General features: G+C 37.3%; 1 protein-coding gene across 2 annotated transcripts in view; it reads left to right on the top strand.

The window, feature by feature from the left end:
• The first annotated feature begins 889 nt into the window (after positions 1-889).
• The window catches only part of med14 (mediator complex subunit 14), a 19,986-nt gene continuing 1,633 nt past the window's right edge, over positions 890-19,242 (top strand). Inside the window, exons 1-27 of one of the 2 annotated variants that reach the window (XM_081367508.1) lie at positions 916-1,290; positions 1,823-1,849; positions 2,322-2,427; positions 2,509-2,682; positions 2,761-2,890; positions 3,058-3,186; positions 3,810-3,917; positions 5,034-5,166; positions 5,244-5,394; positions 7,714-7,825; positions 8,103-8,228; positions 8,307-8,385; positions 8,465-8,624; positions 8,721-8,915; positions 9,815-9,949; positions 10,045-10,121; positions 10,649-10,809; positions 10,915-11,061; positions 12,242-12,333; positions 12,441-12,593; positions 12,808-13,077; positions 13,435-13,651; positions 14,006-14,131; positions 15,249-15,431; positions 16,284-16,510; positions 16,624-16,803; positions 18,903-19,010. In XM_081367508.1, the coding sequence (XP_081223634.1) occupies positions 1,121-1,290; positions 1,823-1,849; positions 2,322-2,427; positions 2,509-2,682; positions 2,761-2,890; positions 3,058-3,186; positions 3,810-3,917; positions 5,034-5,166; positions 5,244-5,394; positions 7,714-7,825; positions 8,103-8,228; positions 8,307-8,385; positions 8,465-8,624; positions 8,721-8,915; positions 9,815-9,949; positions 10,045-10,121; positions 10,649-10,809; positions 10,915-11,061; positions 12,242-12,333; positions 12,441-12,593; positions 12,808-13,077; positions 13,435-13,651; positions 14,006-14,131; positions 15,249-15,431; positions 16,284-16,510; positions 16,624-16,803; positions 18,903-19,010 (3,876 nt within the window). In that variant the 5' untranslated portion in view covers positions 916-1,120. Of the gene's footprint in view, positions 1,291-1,822; positions 1,850-2,321; positions 2,428-2,508; positions 2,683-2,760; positions 2,891-3,057; positions 3,187-3,809; positions 3,918-5,033; positions 5,167-5,243; positions 5,395-7,713; positions 7,826-8,102; positions 8,229-8,306; positions 8,386-8,464; positions 8,625-8,720; positions 8,916-9,814; positions 9,950-10,044; positions 10,122-10,648; positions 10,810-10,914; positions 11,062-12,241; positions 12,334-12,440; positions 12,594-12,807; positions 13,078-13,434; positions 13,652-14,005; positions 14,132-15,248; positions 15,432-16,283; positions 16,511-16,623; positions 16,804-18,902; positions 19,011-19,242 lie in introns of both variants that reach the window. The other variant, XM_081367509.1, reaches the window with a different exon arrangement.

Here is a 19,242-nt window from a genome sequence, read left to right as displayed (position 1 = left end):
TAGGCTATATATTGAGTTTTACCTATTTGGTTTATAGTGTGCATTGCAATTGAATAGGTAAGTATATAATTGACTAGTCCATTTTAAATCATTTAAATGATTTATATTATATTTTCAAAAACTAATGTTGGAAATCATGTTCCAAATAATCTTTGCATTCAGTCGACCGACTGCTGATCGACCAGCAAATGATTGGATGGTTGAAAAGCTATAAACATATTAGGCTAAGACCAAACCTGTTAGAAATATTATTATATTAGTTTTTTAATTAATAATATAATAAATATAATACTTTGGCCCATACCCAATATTATTTATTTAGTAATGAACTGCACTTTGTGCGTCAGTAACCAATACAATTGCATGCAAATATCCCACACAAAATATTTAAAACAATTGAATAAATGTAGTTTGTGTTTATAAAATCATTATTTTGGCAAAGTATTTCATCCATTTTTTTCTCAAATCACCCCTCTATAATATTTAGAAAGGAATTAAGTTTTCAGAAGTCAAAATGAAAAATGAAAAGAACTGAAGTTGTTTGATTTGTTAGTAAAAAAAAAAAAAAACATACACTTCAGAAAATTAATTCATTTTATTTTGTCATGCTTGCTGTATTAAAATAAAAAATACAAAACGGATATTCTTTTTGTCAGTTTGCTTTGGCAAAATAAAGGTCCCCATGCTCTTCTATTTTAAGCAGCTAATGTTACTTAAAATGTTTTTGGACTCCTTAAATAGACGAAATGTATTTTTAAAAAATAAGTTATTTTTCCATTTGTATTTACTGTGAAAGACATAAAGAGAAATAAAAACAAATGTAATCCTTTTAAAAGTCACGTTTTTGGCTTTCAGACTTTTATTTTAAATAATTTAACCAGCGCCATTTAGGAAAGAAGAGTTTTGTTTCCTGCTTCAGCTCCAGTGGGTGATGGCGGAGCTCCATCTCTCCACATCTTACAGGCTCATTTCTTCTTTTCTCCATGGGTTGAAATCGTTTCAGCAGGATATAAACATTAGGACGTACGCGTAAAAATATTCTCTCGGCCTAGTTTGCGGTAAACGCGAGTAAAAGAAAGGGTCGGACCCGTAACCATACATTGCTCCCGCTGTATTTAAAATGGCTCCAGTTCAGATCGGTTCGGACGGGCAGCTGGTCCCCGCCGGGGGTCCGACCTCAGCCCCGCAGCCTCCGCCGGGAGCCCCGGCCACTCAAGGAGTTCGACTGAGCGTCCTGATCGAGTTTCTGCTGCAGCGAACCTACCATGAAATCACTCTGTTGGCTGAGCTGTGAGTTCACGAGAGAGACTGGTTGTTTTGAATGGTCATTAGTCAGGCATGGTTAAATAAAGTTAGATTTAGTTTAGCGTTGGCCCATATGTTTACTTTACAACAGTCTTGCATGGAAATTGGTAGTAAATAATATGGAAGTGTTGCTGCATTCTATTACTGACACATATGTGACTTCTTATTTGGTTAGCCATGGCAAAGTGATATAATATATTTTAACATGAAGCTAGTATATTTGACTTTAGCTCCAGAAGTTATTCTCTGCTTTTTACAGCCTTAGTAAAGTTAGATGAATTTGAAAAATGGCAGGTGACCCAGGCATGAACTTTTATCTTGTAATATTCTATTGAAATATTACTATCCCAGTATATTACATTGCTTTAATCAGAGCAGATATGGAGATTTGCACACTTTTATTTTTGTTCTGAGGCAAAGGATCGTTGTTACGTCTCCGAAGTTGTCCAGATGTAAGATTTAAAATGCTTTGTGCTGTCATTTTATATTTTTAACCTTATCTTTATGATTTTCACAGACTTCCACGTAAAACAGACATGGAAAGGTAAGAAATTGCCCTGCAGTTTTCATTTATATTCTCCAATAAACATTATTGTAATATTGGTTACATCAGGGGTTTTCAATGTAGAACCCTCTTGCAACTAGGGGAGGGAGTTTAGAGAAAAACAGTGTCTAAATAAATAATAAAATTAAGACAAGTAACAATTAGATACAAATAAATAAATTAGTAAATAAATTAATATAAATTATTAAAGAAAATACATAAATAATACATCTAACAATACTGTACTATGAGTAGAAAAAAAACATAATATAACTTTATAGAAACTAAATATTTTCCAAATCATTTTTTAGACATGTTTATAATAATATTTTTTTCACAGCATAAACTGGGTCTTTATACAAGAAACTATATCTATATGATCTATATTCTGTCTATTCTGTCTTTGATCGAAAACCCCTGGTGTACATTAGGCATGCATACAAACGTTACTGATTTAACCCGTCTCTTACAGGAAAATTGAAATTGTTCAGTTTGCCAGTCGGACACGGCAGCTCTTTGTACGTCTGCTTGCTCTTGTGAAATGGGCAAGTAATGCCGGGAAGGTGGAGAAATGTGCGGTACGTGATTTATTTCCCATCTCCAATCTGAGTTATTTTCATTCTTGTTTATGTAGTATTCATTCTTAGCTCTGTTTACAGATGATCTCCTCATTCCTGGATCAACAAGCATATTTATTTGTTGACACGGCTGACCGACTGGCATCACTGGCCAGGGACGCCTTGGTACATGCGCGTTTGCCTAGTTTTGCCATCCCTTTTGCCATTGATGTACTAACCACCGGGTCTTATCCGCGTCTGCCCACATGCATCCGAGTGAGTAGTCAAACGTTGTGTTTAGCAGCATCTAAGTGGATGTAGAGAACCGGAAATAATGGGATTATTTGTTTTCAGGACAAAATTATTCCTCCTGACCCTATAACCAAAACAGAGAAGCAGACCACACTAAATCAGCTGAATCAAATCCTGAGACACCGACTAGTCACCACTGACTTGCCCCCACAGCTGGCCAACTTAACTGTGGGTAAGTTCCAACTTCTACACATCTACAGGGAAAGACTTATTCTGCACTGTAATAAGTAGGTTATATATTTCCAATTTTTTTTTATCCATACGTTTTTATCCTTTCGCTGTGTTTTGTTCTCACAACATATTATCTTACTTGTTTTTATGAACTCTTTGCATGTCAAGCCAACGGGCGAGTGAAGTTTCGAGTTGAGGGAGAATTTGAAGCCACACTGACAGTGATGGGGGACGATCCTGATATCCCTTGGAGACTTCTTAAACTGGAGATTCTAGTTGAAGACAAGGAAACTGGAGGTAATACATTCTCAATGTGTAGTCTATTAAGATATCATGCAACCCATCTGAATGTACATTTTTCAGAACTTTTTTATATAAATATATTTTTACTGTACAGTTCAAATGTTTGGAATTGGTAAAGTTGTTTTTAATGTTTTTTTAAAGTCTCCTTTATGCTCACCAATAATAATAGAATAATATTCTGTAGTATTGTGAAATGTTATTACAATTTTAAATAGTTTTTTTAGTATATAAAACGTAATTGATTTCTGTGACGACAGCTGAATTTTCAGCATCCATTACTCTTCAGTGTCACATGATCCTTTAGAAATCATTCTAATATGCTGATTTGGTGCTCAAGTAACATTTCTTATCAGCAGTTGTGCTGCTTAATATTTATGTTGAAACCGTGATAAAAAAAAAATTCTGGATGCTTTGATCCATAGAAAGTTTAAAAGAACAGCATTTATTTGAAACAAATCTTTTATAAGAAACTAAAAGTCTTTACTGTCACTTTTGATCAAATTAATGCATTTTTGCTAATAAAAATATTATTTCTTTAAAACTTTTTAACCAGAGTGTGTATTTATTTATATTCATAACTTATTTATTAATAGCATCTCTATATGTTATTTATTTAGATGGACGGGCATTGGTTCACAGCATGCAGGTGAATTATATCCATGAATTGGTACAGTCCCGCCTGTTTGGAGATGACAAGCCTCTTCAGGACATGTACAGCTGCCTCCGTATCCTTTCAGCTCAAGACTTAAGATTGTTGTGTTTTAGTAGAGCATTTGTTTGGTTGCTTAAAGGGTACTTTACCACATGCAAAATGGGCTTTCAATAAAACGTGGCTGCTTATGCAGTAAAAAAAGAGAAAGAAATCTTTGCTACCCGACCATAGAAAACAGAGAAAAAATACTTATTTCTCCCAGTCTAGTATGGCTACGCTCAACCAGATTCAAAAAGTGCCGTGCTTTAGTAGGAAATACTCATCATACTTTGTATTCATAATGGCGTCAACTAGTATTGTTCCCAGGTGCAAGAATTCCAAAATTTCACTCACCTAGACTATCACTTGAAGCAAAAAAACATTTTTCTGTCCTTTTAAATGTCTGTGTTAAAAGTACGTTTGGCCGTTTAGTGAATCTGATTCATGTAGTATATACAGCATAGGCATGGGGTCTTCCTTCCTTTTTAATTTGTAGATGCTGTCCGAATGGCAGCTTCATTAATTTGTTTGAAATCAAATATTCAATATCTCTACTCTCCATGCTTAGTTGGTACATCAGTGGTAGCAGTTCAGACTAATATCATGTTTTCATCTCAAATACTCAATGGTTATTGGCTAATTTTTTTACCAATGGATGCACAAGTGTCTGGTGATGGATTTGCCCCTCCCCTTCTTGATCCCCTTAGACTCACCTTAGCACAGTTTTCCAAACGTTTGTAATTACATCGGCAGATAAGGCATTTTCAGGGAAGAACTCGTGGTTACACTTACCGTGGTGAAATTACAAACAAGAAATACACATTCTGAAACATGAAATTAAATGAATAACTGGAAATTTTTATTAACATCAAATCGTCCTTCTCCTTCTTGGCTTTGCCTCCCCTGATGAGCCACCACTGGAGTTAAAGAGTATTGCGGGAACTGTTTTCTTAATAACCCTCTGTCGATCCAACGTGGCCTGGATACAAAAATGTATAATCAAGTTTTCATGAAAGCCCTGAAGCTTTCAAAAGTCTACCGGATGACACGTTTAGCGGAAATGTATAGCTTGGTGGAAATGTATAGCTTTTGTTTTACCTGCCCAGACAGTGTGTTAAATCAAAAAGGTTTCCTTGATGACTTGTATCAGACTCGTTTTGCCTATCACTACAGCTGGAGGTGTTGCATTCGCAGACTCTGATGTTGATCAGAGAGCGATGGGGTGATCTAGTGCAGGTGGAGCGCTATTTCCCTGCCAAGTGCCTCACGTTGTCAGTTTGGAAGTAAGTTTCAAAATTCACTACAGAGTTTTTGTCATTTTACTCTTTTGTTTTTGCATCTCTTGATTTTTGCCTTGCAGTCAACAGGTCCTGGGTAGAAAGACTGGCACAGCATCTGTGCATAAGGTCACCATTAAAATTGACGAGACGGATGGTTCCAAGCCATTACAGATTTCCCATGAGCCTCCACTGCCTGCCTGTGATTCCAGATTAATGGAAAGAGCCATGAAGGTGAGTGTCACTGGTTAAACTAATATCCTTTTTGTAAATATATTTATATATATATATATATATGTAATGATATTGATAGTAAGGCTGGAACGACGCATCGACAAAATTTACGTCGATCACGCTCTATTTTAATCCCTAATCCACTGTCATGTATCACACAAAACAAAACTATAGAGCTAGCTAATGGCTACTAGGCCTATGGCAGCGCCGCTTAATAGGAGCCTGCACATTTTTAGGGCCCACAACCACATTCAGCGACAGTATCAAAAATGGCAATATCCATAATAGTGCTGCACGATTAATCGTATCGCAATCGCGATGTCAAGCCTACGCGATTATATGACGCAAAATGCTGCGATTTTATATTAAATAAACAAATTAGCGCTGTTAACGCACTTATTAATGCAAATGCTTTTAAACCATTCATGTGCCTTAAGACATAAAAGAACGAGCTGCCTGTGAATGTCCTCCTGACACACACACACAGATAGACGCGCGCCAGTATCAAGTTCTCTTTAGCGGTAGAACGAACAACACACATGTATGGCAAAATGAACGCGCTGCCTGTGAATGTCTGACTGTGACACACAGAAAGACTCGCGCTAATATCGTGCGTGCGCACAAAACAGCATGACAGAATACAGTTCTCTTTCGAGCTTGAACGAACAATAACACACACAATTATGCCAAAATGTCTTTTTGTCGAGTGTCTTCATAACATAAGAGTAGTCTTATGATGAACATGAAGAGTTGTGATGACTCGTGAAAGAATGAGGCGCGTGTGAGATCCGCGTCTCTGACTGCGGCTGGTCTTAAAGGGACAGTACACAGTAGCCACTAATTACATCTGTCGCTAAAGTTATTCTTTTTTCTTTTTTTATTTTTCTATTTTTTTTATTTTTTATTATTATTTTTCTTTACCCCTGACATGTATGGTTATTTGTACTCTTGTATGTAAATTATGTTTTGTTCTTGTTAAAATGCAAAAAAAAAAAAAAGAAAAATTGTCGCTTAAGTTAATCAAAGAACAAAGGGAACAGAGAAAAATACTCACTGCTCTTGACTAAAGAACTTTTTTCTTTAGGCTGATTATCACTAATCTGTGTGTGCATTTATTTTCCTTGAGAACCAAGCAAGTTGACTCATGAAACCATTTGTTTATTATATCGCATATCGCAATCGTAATCGCAATATTGACCTCAATTATCGCAATATGACATTTTCCCTAATCCATAACATCGGGAATTTTATCCAATTGACAGCTTATTAAATGAATGAGTCTAATCAAGGCGTGAGTTCATCCATCAGATATTTGAAAAAAACAAACAACAAGGACTTTAAATGCTTAGTAACCGAGTGCAGAGAGTTTGTTTGAGCCTCGCAGCTCGCACACACTGTAGCTCTGGTGGATCTACGGATGAATGCTTCATTTCTTCATTCAAACCCTTCATGTTTATACAGTTCACTGTGGCTCTCACATTATATGACGTGGCAGACAAATAGTTCCAATGTGGTTGTGAGTCCTGAAAATGTGTAGTTGTCACACGCGTAAAAATAAAATGCTGTATTAACACAACCGTATTGTTGGCGGTTAACCATACAATAACCATACCTAAGCCATGTTAGCCATTTCCTGGTTAAATTGTGAGATATTACTCTTTTAAATAACTATTTACTATTTTAAAATGTATTAAAATAGTAAACAGTTATTTAAAAGAGTAATATCTCACAATATTACTGTTTTTTTTTTTTTTATATGAACAGTTATGGGAAGAGCACCCGTACAGAAATGATTTTCTTTCACTTAAAACTGTAACACTCATACAAAGTCTGACCTTATGGACTTGACATACTCAGACCACTTTGTCCAGATTTTGTAAAACATGTCTCTTTGAGTCCTGAGAGTAAATGAAAGTTTTTCCATAACGTAGATGTTACGTATGTTGATCCACTCTTTGATGGTCGGAAGGTCCGGTTTTAACCATTTCCTGGTTATGGCTTTCTTACTCGCTGCCAGTAGTGTCCAAAGCAACCTCTTGTCCTTATTTCTCCAGTTATTAACATCCGCATTGCCCAAATACACATTTTCAAAATTGCAAGGTATTTTACTACCAAATATATGAATAATATGTTCACATATTTGTGACCAATAAGGGCTTAATATTACTCTTTTTGCTGAAAATTGTGAACATTGGAGACTTCTTTCAAAAACATGTTTTTTTTTTTTTTTTTACCAAACCCAAACTTTGTAAAGTTTGTGTATAATAACAGTAATGAGGATAAAAGCTTATTAGGGCTGTTTGTGGGCTGTTCTTTCAGATCGATCATCTCTCTGTGGAAAAGCTTTTGATCGATAGTGTGCATGCCCGCTCGCATCAGAAACTGCAAGAACTCAAAGCCATCCTGAAAAGTAGCAACCCTAGTGATAACTGTGAGTATTTTACACCACAGAGATCTTCACCCTGCTTGATTTACCAGAGGCTGTGCTTTATTGTATAGGGAAGCAAATATCTAAATTAATAATATCAGTTTTCATACTGTTAATACTGATAATAAAATAATGTTCATTTTTTTTTTAATCTGCCATCTTTCAACTAGAAATCAGTCCCTGACATGGAAAGGTTAATAGTTATAAAACAGATGAAGGTTAGATCTATTATAAGTTATGCATGCATAACGCACATGTGCATTGTGTTTTTATTTTTCAGCTTTCATAGAAACTGCACTGCCCACACTAGTAATACCAATACTGGAGCCCTGCGGGCGATCTGAGTGCCTCCACATATTTGTCGATTTGCATTCAGGAATGTTTCAGCCAATGCTCTACGGAGTCGGTTAGTCTCATATCTATTGGATTCGGCCCACATCTGATCATTTGAACTACTTAACCTACCTTGCTGGTTTCTTTCCAGATCAGTCCATGTTGGACGAAATTGAAAAGAGTATCAACGATGACATGAAGCGCATCGTCACCTGGTTACAACAGCTAAAGTAATCAGTCAAGCTACCTGTTCTAAGTGTGTTTCATATGATGAAAGTGGCTGTTGTTAATCTATTATATTTTGATCAGATTCTGGTTGGGCGAGCAGAGATGTCGACAGTCTGTGAAACATCTTCCCACGCTGTGTGCAGACACTCTCCATCTATCTAACTTAACCACGCATCCTGTGGGCAACCTGTCAAAACATCGCCTCTTCATCAAACTCACCCGCCTCCCACAATACTATATTGTAAATACTTATATATTTTATTGACTTATCTCACCGATAAAGATTTTTGTACATTTATGTAAATAAACATTTGAATTAACTCTTGTCTTTACTCAGGTGGTCGAGATGTTTGATGTGTCCAGCAATTCGACAGAGCTTCAGTATAAGTACTACTTCCTGTCCGTGAGTCAGATGGAGAGTGAGGATGGGCTGCCTGCTGCTCAGCTGCTACAACAGTTTAAGCCCAACCTCGAGGAGCTTGTGCAGGACATTTCATCTGGTCGAATGACTCGGCCTGGGTCCAAGAGGAAGGTGGGATACTCAACGAAATATTCTGAACTGAATACTTAACGAAGAACCTAAAATATTTCTTATCTTTTTCTTTAACATCTTAAACCACTTTGTGTTGTATTTAAAGAGGTGAGGCGGGTGCCCCTTTAAAGTCGGCATGAAATGGAAATTCACCCTATCTATATTCTAAAGGCATGTTATTGATCTTATTGTCAACAATTCATACATGCATGTTTAATTTTTGGAAAAAATAAATGTTTTGACCTTTTTATTAAATTCAATTTTAAATTAAATGATCATAAATCGATCTTCCGGTTAAAGGCACACTATCCAAGATTTGTACCGTAATATAACCGCTTCGAAATCATTTCGATGGAAAACGAACTTGTAGTTGGGCGAATCATCCCGATAACAAAGCAGCGGCGGGACGCCACTGGCAAAACCAGCAATGCAAGTTTGAGAGGTGGCGCCCCAACAAATCTCGCGAGAATCACGACTTTCTTTACGGCACGACATCACATACATCAACAACATATGAAGCAGCCTCTATGGAAGACACTAGCACGCATTTCAGACGTGAATCATGGCAGAGTCGACGAAGAAAGCGCGGTCGGAAGAGTGCAGACAGTAACGTTAAATACAAGTACTCGCTGTTTGAGAAAAACGAAAACTGCATAGTGTAACTTGGAGAGACTTGGAGACTTGCCGGACTTCTCCAGTCATTTAGTCCACTTAAACCTTAAACCACTTTCTTACAATAATCTGCAAGCTTGCATTCAGATCTGCCTCAATTCAATCAACAACCGATTGTCCCTGCCCCTAAGATGTATCTCCCAATACAGAAAAAAAAGTTACTGTCTATTGTGTTGTTCAGTTTTATATTGTATGTGATTAATATTCTTGTTTTTGTCACTACATAGTTGTCTGGAGAACAAAGTGCCATTGAACCGAAGAAACCCAAGAGGTCAGGAGAAATGTGTGCCTTCAATAAGGAGCTTGCCCACCTGGTGGCTATGTGTGACACTAACATGCCCCTCATCGGATTACGCTGTGAGGTACTGTATATCCTTTAGATGGCGTTGGCAGTTTTGTATTATCTGAAGCTATTTCTCGTAAACGTCACATACTGAATGGTCTTTTACTCTCGCAGTTGTCGAATATGGAGATTCCTCATCAGGGAGTTCAGGTCGAAGGAGACGGTTGTAGCCACGCTATACGTATTCTGAAGTAAGATTTGTATTTGGCTGTCAGTTCAGCATCTCTGAAGTTAATAAATCAGACTTGCACATGTGGTAGATGTGCATATAGGTCTTTGTCCCATGTACACTACCATTCAAAATTTTGGAGTTGGTGTGATTTTTTTTTTAAAATTTATTTTTTTGTAAAGAAATCAATACTTGTATTCAGCAAGGATGCATTAAATTGATTACAAGTTACAGAAAAGACATTTGTAATGTTACAAAATATTTATATTTCAAATAAATGCTGTTCTTTTGAACTTTCTATTAAGCAAGCAATCCTGACTTTTTTTTATCACTGTTTCCATAAAAATATTAAAAACAGCACAACTGTTTTCAACATTGATAATAACAATAATAAATGTTTCTTGAGTGGCAAATCAGCATATTAGAATGATTTCTGAGGTAATGGCTGCTGTAAATTTAGATTTCCATCACAAGTGACTTTACTGATAAAAATGTACTGACCCCAAACTTATGAAGAGTTGTGTACTAATTGCTTTCCTCCTTTCTCAGAATTCCACCTTGTAAGGGAGTGAGTGAGGAAACGAGAAAAACTCTGGAGCGTTCCCTGCTGGACTGCACGTTCAGACTACAGGGTCGCAATAATCGCACCTGGGTGGCAGAATTGATTTTCTCCAGTTGTCCATTAAACGGCACATCCAACAAAGAGCAAGGTGAAGAGAGTTCCTTGTTTGGTAACGGCTTTCAAAACAATACAGTGATGTGTGAGTGATCATTATATATATTTTTTTCTCTCAATATTTTCTATTTCAATTCAGCTTCCATGCGGCATGTCTACCTGACGTATGAGAATCCCCTATCAGAGCCAGTAGGTGGCAGGAAAGTGGTGGAGATGTTCTTGAATGATTGGAACAGCGTTAGTCAACTTTATGAATGTGTGCTGGAGTTCTCACGCTCTTTACCTGGTATGTAACTAACTGTTCTAACTGGGTAAATCACTAGTAGTTTTTGTCATAATCAGCTATAACGTGTATTCCTTTTAGGTCATAGTACATGTATTTGCTTTAATTTGATAATTTACTGTTGTTTTATAATTTAGCTGACAAATTGGTAATTTTGTATTGATTGTGATATTGACCTGCACTTCCTTTCAAAAGTTTGGGGTAGTAAGATTTTTTCCCACAAAGTACTAAGCAGCACAACTGTTTTCACCATTAGATATTACAAATAAGGATATTAGAATGATTTCATTTACATAGACACATTTACTGATTGATGAATCTTAACTTAGTGTTTACATGAACGCTTAATAAATTGATCGGGTTGATGTGCGCATTTATATGTCAGAAGCTTCAAAACGGAATTGATTTTTTGACATGCGTACAATGTACGAATATACATAGTTTCCCCTGTTTGTGCATACTAGTCTCCTACATTTTTTTGTTTTAAAGAGCATACTTAATATTTCTCTATTTCGAGCCCTAATAGGAGATGATGAGGACATGAACCGTTGTGCTGTGCTGCTTATATATATCATGCAGTAAAATCGTCCCTTCACCCGCCCTAAAACTTTGCACTTCATTCAACAACAACAATAGCAGCAGCAGCAGCTCGTTCCACTTGTAAAACGTCATTACGCCATCTTTGTTATTGCGCATGCACAGTATTTTCCAGTTTCGGTTCTCAGTCCGATCAAGTGTTTAATGTCCTCTCAATCGGATTAGAAAAGGTTTAAACCACCCCTTACAATCCGGATTTGACCGATTTCATTCCGATTGATGTGATTACATGTGACTTTTTTTTTATTTTATTTTTTATTCTGACTGTGCTACTAGTCGGATTATTAGAGTCCATGTAAACGCAGCTGCTGAAGACTGGAGTAATGGCTGTTGAAAATTCAACGTTGCCATCACAGGAGTAAATGACATTTTAAAATATATTAAAATAGAAAACAGTTCTTTACATTTTAAAAAATATTCCACAATATTGCTTTATCACTGTTTTTAGCAAATAAAGCCTTTGTAAGCATAAGAGACTTATTTCGTAAACATTTAAAAAAAACTTTTGAACAGTAAAGTAGGTATGGGAAAATACATGATGACTTGAAATGCTTAAAATTAAAAATTAATTTTCTACATTTTCCAGAGATGCCCTCATATTTGAGCCTTTTCTCAGAGATACGACTGTATAATTATCGGAAGCTGGTTCTATGTTATGGCAGTACCAAAGGGAGCTCGGTAAAAACCTTTTCAACTTGTTAAAATGCATGTTGAATCTTTATTTTGTGATTTAGTTTAAATCAGACTTGTTTTATTTACTACAAGTTCCACCCTGTTTCTTTTAGGTGACGATACAGTGGAATTCAGCAACCCAGCGTTTCCATCTGGCCCTGGGGACTGTTGGGCCCAATTCAGGCTGTAGCAACTGTCACAACATAATTCTCCACCAACTTCAAGAGATGTTCAACAAGACACCCAATGTAGTACAACTTCTACAGGTATCTAGAGCCTTGGGACTATAAAGATTTATTTACTTTATTCACTTACTAAAATCTAAGCAGTCACTGGTCAGTGACCCATAATTTTTATTAATTATGTTGGTAAATATAAATACGCTGTCGGTATGTTTTCAAAACTAAATTAACTGACCAATTTGAAGTGCTATTTATTAGTAGCTGCTGGTAATATTTTCACATACTTGTCTGGTCTTAGATCCTCTCAGACACTCTAGCTCCTCTAAATGCCATCAACAAGCTACCCACAGTGCCTATGTTGGGACTCACCCAAAGGACCAATACAGCGTACCAGTGCTTCTCCATTCTGCCCCAGTCACCAACTCACATCCGACTGGCCTTCCGCAACATGTACTGTATCGACATCTACTGCCGTAGCAGAGGTGTGGTTGCTATCCGTGACGGGGCCTACAGTCTGTTTGACAACACCAAGATAGTTGAAGGTTTCTACCCTGCCCCTGGACTGAAGGTGGGTGGAGCAAATAATGTTATTAAATTGATAGCCCACCCAAAAAATTCTGTCATCATATACTCACCCTCATGTCATTCCAAACATGTATGACTTTCTTTTTTCTGCACACAAATTAATATATTTTGAAGACTGTTGGTAACCAAAAAGTCAATGGGAACCTAAACTATTTTGTGACCAACATTCTTGAAAATGTCTTTTCTGTTCTGCTGAAAAAGAAACTCATACATGTTTGGAACTACCTGAGAATGAGTAAATGACAGAATTTCATTTATGGGTGCATTATCCCTTTATCCAGTTGAGGACTTGTAGAGGCGTGCATGGGTGTAATTGTTACTCTTCCATTATTTTCCACAGACGTTCTTGAACATGTTTGTGGATAGTAATCAGGACGCACGCAGACGCTCAGTCAATGAGGATGACAATCCTCCGTCCCCGATAAGCATGGATGACACCTTCATGCCCCATACCCAGACACAGCCTCCAGGCAGAGGGGTGTACCCACCCCTCACATCGCCCCCCAACCCGTACCACGTGCCTCCCTCACCTTCCATGATGACAACGCAGTCTCCAGGTATATATGTGTGTCTTTTCTCGTGTCAAATTGCTGTCTGTGCCGTGCTGGTCATGCCACCATGGATTTGGGGAATCAAAAGGAGAGGAAACATTTTCTCATTGGTGTCCCACTCATTGCAAAACCGTCCCACGAGCTCTTCTTGTCTGTGGACATGCATGCTTTTATTGGTCAGTCTGTGCTTTATGACACCATCACCGTGCATCATGGTAGAGAAGCATGCCCACAGCCATAGACGTGTCCACCCATCTCCATTCGGGGCCTGCAGCTCCTGTCACGCTTTAGCTGCAGCGTGTGTGAAAGGGAACTCTTGTCAGATGTTGATAAGGCCACTGATTGGTTAATTTTGTGCAGGGAACATCCACGCAGCCAATTCCCCTAGTGGAGCTCTGCGGGCCCCTTCTCCCTTTGGGCCCATCCCTTCTCCCTCCTCTCTGGGCATTTCTATGGGGCAGACCTCCAACTTTGCCAGCCCACATGGTAAGTGTATGGAAGGTCTGGATCTAGGGCTTTGTTGATTAGCCTTCCTCCTTACCTCTGCGGTCCAGGGCTTTCAATCTTTGATGGGCTGGTGAAAGACTTCTGATTTGTTGCTGCCACTTTGACCTTCCGCATGGAGGATTTAGTTGGGTTAAATGAGCACTTTCTTGATACTTCTATTATTTCCTGCTTCTTTCTGTTTTTTGACTGGTGGGACTGGGAATACAAAACATCTAATTTCCAAATCATATTCTGAATGAATGAATATATATATATATATATATATATATATATATATATATGTAAATCTTGGTACTGCCATTCAGCCTGATTGATTGGGCGACTTCTTTTTTTATTTTATTTGTAATTTTTAATAAATGTTTTATAATATTTGTACACTTCATCAAGTTTGGGGTCTGTAAGATTTGTTTAAAGAATTATCTAATGCTCACCAAGGCTGTATTTATTTTGGTCCAAAATACAGTAAAAACAGTAATATTGTGAAAATATTATTACAATTAAAATTTTTTTTTTATTTTAATATCTAATTTTTTCCTGTGATGACAAATTTTTGTGGAAACTACTATACATTTTTTCAGGATTCTCAGATAAATAGAAAGTTTAAAATAACAACATTTATTTGAAATACAAATATTTTGTAAAATTGTAAAAGTCTTTACTGTCACTTTTGATCAATTTAACGCACACACTGACCCCAACCTTTTGAATGATAGTGTATTTTTTTGTAAATTAGGGCTGGGTATTGTCTACTACCTCAAATTAGTCGCAATATGCCACTATGCAATACATTTTGATGTGTCAGAATGTCATAAATGGTCTGCTGTTGAAACTGTGAAAGAAAGTGAATCAGCTGCATTAGTTTTTGTCTTGTTCGCATCATTGTATGGTGCTTCATAGAAGCATCTCTGATTTCACAGAGAAATACTGGTTTCAGAGTTCCCCCTGTTCAGTAGGGATGTGCATTTTTGGGGGCTGTGTGGAGCACCGCTACTGCTCTGGACTAAAATCACTGTCTGCATTGTCCATGGAAATCGTTACCCACCTCAAGATGTTGAATTGTGGTCCAAATCCTTTTCTTTTCTTTTCTTTTTTGCAGGAACTCTTGACCCCAGTTCACCATACCCAATTTTGTCCACCAGCCCAAGAGTTGCCCCCTGGCCAGGTTCCCCGCAGGTTTCTGGACCCTCCCCCGGTGCACGAATCACTGGCATGTCACCAGGCAACCCTTCTTTGCACTCACCCATTCCAGACCCATCCCACTCCCCTCGAGCTGGTACCAGTAAGTCCATAGAGATAGATTTGTCACATCAAAACATGTTTAAAGCCAGCATTTTACTTAATATTTATGCATACACTACCGTTCAAAAGTTTGGAGACCGAAAGTTTTTTTGAAAGAAATTAAATGGATAGTTCACCCAAAAATGAAAATTCTGTCATCATTTACTCACCTTCAAGTTGTTTCAAACTTGAATAAATGTCGTTCTTCTGCTGGACACAAAAGGAGATATTTTGTAGAATATGGGTAACTAAACAGTTGATTGACTGAAAAATCTTCAAAATATCTTCTTTGTGTTTAGCAGAAGAAAGAAATTCAAACTATCCCTTTAATACTTTTTTTATTCAGCAAGGACATATTTACTGACAGTAAAGACATTTTATAATGTTACAAAATGTCTATTTCAAATAAATGCTGTTCTTTTGAACTTTGTATTCATCAAAGAATCCTGATTTTTTTTTTTTAGCATGATTCCCACAGAAATATTAAGAAGCACAACTGTTTTCAACATGGATAAGAAATTATAATGATAATGCATTTTTTTTATCGCAGTTTTAATTTGAACTTGAAATGCTTAATTGTCTTTAAAATTATGCTACAATGCAAAATAGCTTGATGGTTTTAAAATTAGACTGTTAATTTCTTATGAAAGAGAGAATTCTTATGATTTTTTTATTTTATTTTATTCTGGGGTAAAATATTACTTAGATATTTTCCTGACAGTGTATGTGAGATTAACCCAATAATTACTATTATTCACTAGGTTTGATGTAAATAAAATAATTTAAATTCATTTACATTTGAGTATTTCTTCAAACAATATGCAGTAGCTGATATCACACTGTGTGTGTGCAGGTTCACAGGCAATGCCCCCTCCTCGAAAACTGCCACAACGGTCCTGGGCCGCTTCTATTCCAACCATCCTCACCCACAGCAAACTACATGTGCTGCTTCTGCCTTCACCCATGCCGTGCCCGGTTCCAGGGCTGGCGGGTAGCTACCTGTGCTCACCTCTCGAGCGCTTCCTTGGCTCTGTCATCATGAGGCGACACCTACAGAGAATCATCCAGATAGAACCCAACGTGAGTCAGAAACTGTTAACATATTGCTATTATCACCACATTATTTGACACATCAGTGATGATTCTGCTTGTATCGTCGATTTGAATTACACATGACTACTTTCTCTTTGCAGCTTACTATTGTGAACTCCAATGAACCAGGCGTCATCATGTTTAAGACGGACGTGCTTAAATGTAGAGTGGCACTCAACCCCAAATCCTACCAGACTCTGCAGCTAAAAGTCACACCAGAAAACACTGGACCCTGGTCGCAGGAGGAGCTGCAGGTCCTGGAGAAGTTCTTTGAGACCAGGGTAGGAAATGAACGCCTTGCATCAACTAACTAACTGTCATTTGATGTGATGTTCAGTGAATCTCAAATTTCCTCTTTTTCATTACGTTTTGGAAAGTGGCAGCAGACAGAATTGCAATCTGTTTGTTTGAGTGCCCTGATGAGCTTATTTTGACACCATTAACTCAACCAATGTCACGAGTTTGGAAATACCTGCTTAAAGGTATTAGGGTCCAATCCTAACCGCCCTGCTCAGATTCGGTCTCGAACCCCGATAGCTGGCATGTGAGGCGGGAGCACTAACAAGGACACTAAACGGTAAACACTAAGGCTGGGTAAAAAATATTGATTTCTCGATTTTAATCGATTCTCATTTTTACGAAACGATATCGATTCTTAAATCCCAAGAATCGATTAGTCGTCCTGTTTCAGTTGATGAATGAATGGAACATTGTAGCGCGCATCCCATCCAATAAATCACAATAATCTTTGTGCTTTGTTATTATTGATATGAAACAAAGTCTCAGATTTCAAATTACATCCATTTTCTTATGAAATTCAAAAACATAATTACCGTTTTGGCGCTGTTACGTGAGATCGCTCTGGCGGAGCTCAGCTCAAGAGAAGCAGCAGCGCGGAGCGCACATGATCTACTCCTCCGCCTTAATAATACCAGTTACAGCGCGAGATAAACATGAATGAGCATCTGAAAGTGTGTTAGTCAGCTGGAAAAATTAACTCTAGAGAGGAGCATTTTGTTAAATATATGCACCATATTACATATTTATTATCATTTTAATGTTCTTCAATATTTAATGCATGTTTGAATAAATCTGGAAAGTTTTTTTATGACAGCCACCATTTAAATTTGTATATAATTTCATATAACTTTTATTATAAAAATAAATAAAAGTGTATTCAAGTGTTTGTATACAAATCAGTTAATTTTTACTTTCAATATTAGGCTATAGTAGGCTAATGAAGCCTATAGGCTACAACTGACTTCCATAGTTTACAATAATAGTTAAGAGATTTGTTTTCCTTGAGAAAATTTGCAATGTATTGTACCTGATATCCAAAAAAAATCAATATTGAATCGAATCGTAATTGAAATCGAATCGAATTGCAAGCTTGTGAATCGAAATCGAATCGAATTGTGAAAATACCCAGCCCTAGTAAACACCATGTTCTCTAGCAGTCATGAGCCTGCACAACTCTCACTAGCTGGCTTCGTTACACGCAATGCAAGAGTGGATGTCTATTTTATCGTAGCAGAAGTACAACAAAGTAATGCTTCAAGAAAAATAAAGCGAAGATGATGAATGAACGTCAAGGAAGCCCCGAAAAATGTACATACATAAGAGTAAATACAAACAAGATTTCGCTGTTAGTTACCAACAGCACAGCAGCTCCAGACAAACAATGACACTCAAACCCAGTGTTACGTATGGAGTGGAATCAAAGCAAAGAGTAAAGCCGCAGCCATCATTACCAAGCGGGAACCATTGACAGTGAATGAAACGAAGTGAACTTAGCCTACAGGCCGTAGTGTGACATGCGTTAACCAATGGTGTAAACATAATGGTGTAAACAACCTCCGTGTCTGTTTTCAGGCCTTCCCGCTTAGCTCTCTTCAGCGCTGAAAAGCTTTTCTAAAATTAACGCTGGGCCTAAAGCTCTTTCCTGATCATAACTCTTCATTTTCCAGTGATATTCTTAAGAGCTTTTCTCTTTTGTTATGCCTCTCAGCCATCTCTCTTTCTACAGTCTTTCTTGAAATCTCCCTCTTGTTCGCTCGTTCTCTCTCCTCCACCGTCATACGACCCGTCGCCCCCTAATGCTGATTGGCTAGACGTATGTTGTTGTGTCTGGTTGTCAGTCCAGCCAACTTTTTTAAACAGCGGTTTTGAAATATTGCTTACCCCACATTTAACTAGTTTGAAAACACTTATTTTTGCTATTCTGTTTGGTGCAATTAGTGTTTTTTTGTTGTTTGTTGTTGTGTTTTTTTTAACCTTTTAAAATCATTTCACTCAGCCAAGTGAACTGAGCCAAGTGAAATCAAGCCAGGTATTGTCCAGTCATGCAAGTGCAAGTCATTCTCTTTCACTTTCACCTTAGGTTGCAGGACCACCCTTTAAATACAACACACTAAATGCCTTCACAAAGCTGTTGGGAGCTCCTACCAACATACTCAGAGACTGTGTTCGCATCATGAAATTGGAGTTGGTAAGCACAAATTGTTTATTTGAAAAAATGTTCTCTTTTTTTTGTGCAAGCATGCACTACTTTTCAACAATTTGCGATCAGTACGATTTTTTTATTCAGCAAGGAAACATTAAATTGATCAAAATTGACAGTCATTTATACTGTAAAAAATGTAAGTTCATTTAGGAGATTTAAGTAGCTTTTATAAACGTGCCTTAGAAAAAACACGTTACTGGTGTAAATCTGGAGACAA

The sequence above is a fragment of the Scardinius erythrophthalmus genome (genome assembly GCF_964197995.2).
Source record: "Scardinius erythrophthalmus genome assembly, chromosome: 6".
NCBI classification, from domain to species: Eukaryota; Metazoa; Chordata; class Actinopteri; order Cypriniformes; family Leuciscidae; genus Scardinius; species Scardinius erythrophthalmus.
The sequence above is the reverse complement of the archived record's forward strand: the minus strand, read 5'-3'. Positions and strand labels throughout refer to the sequence as shown.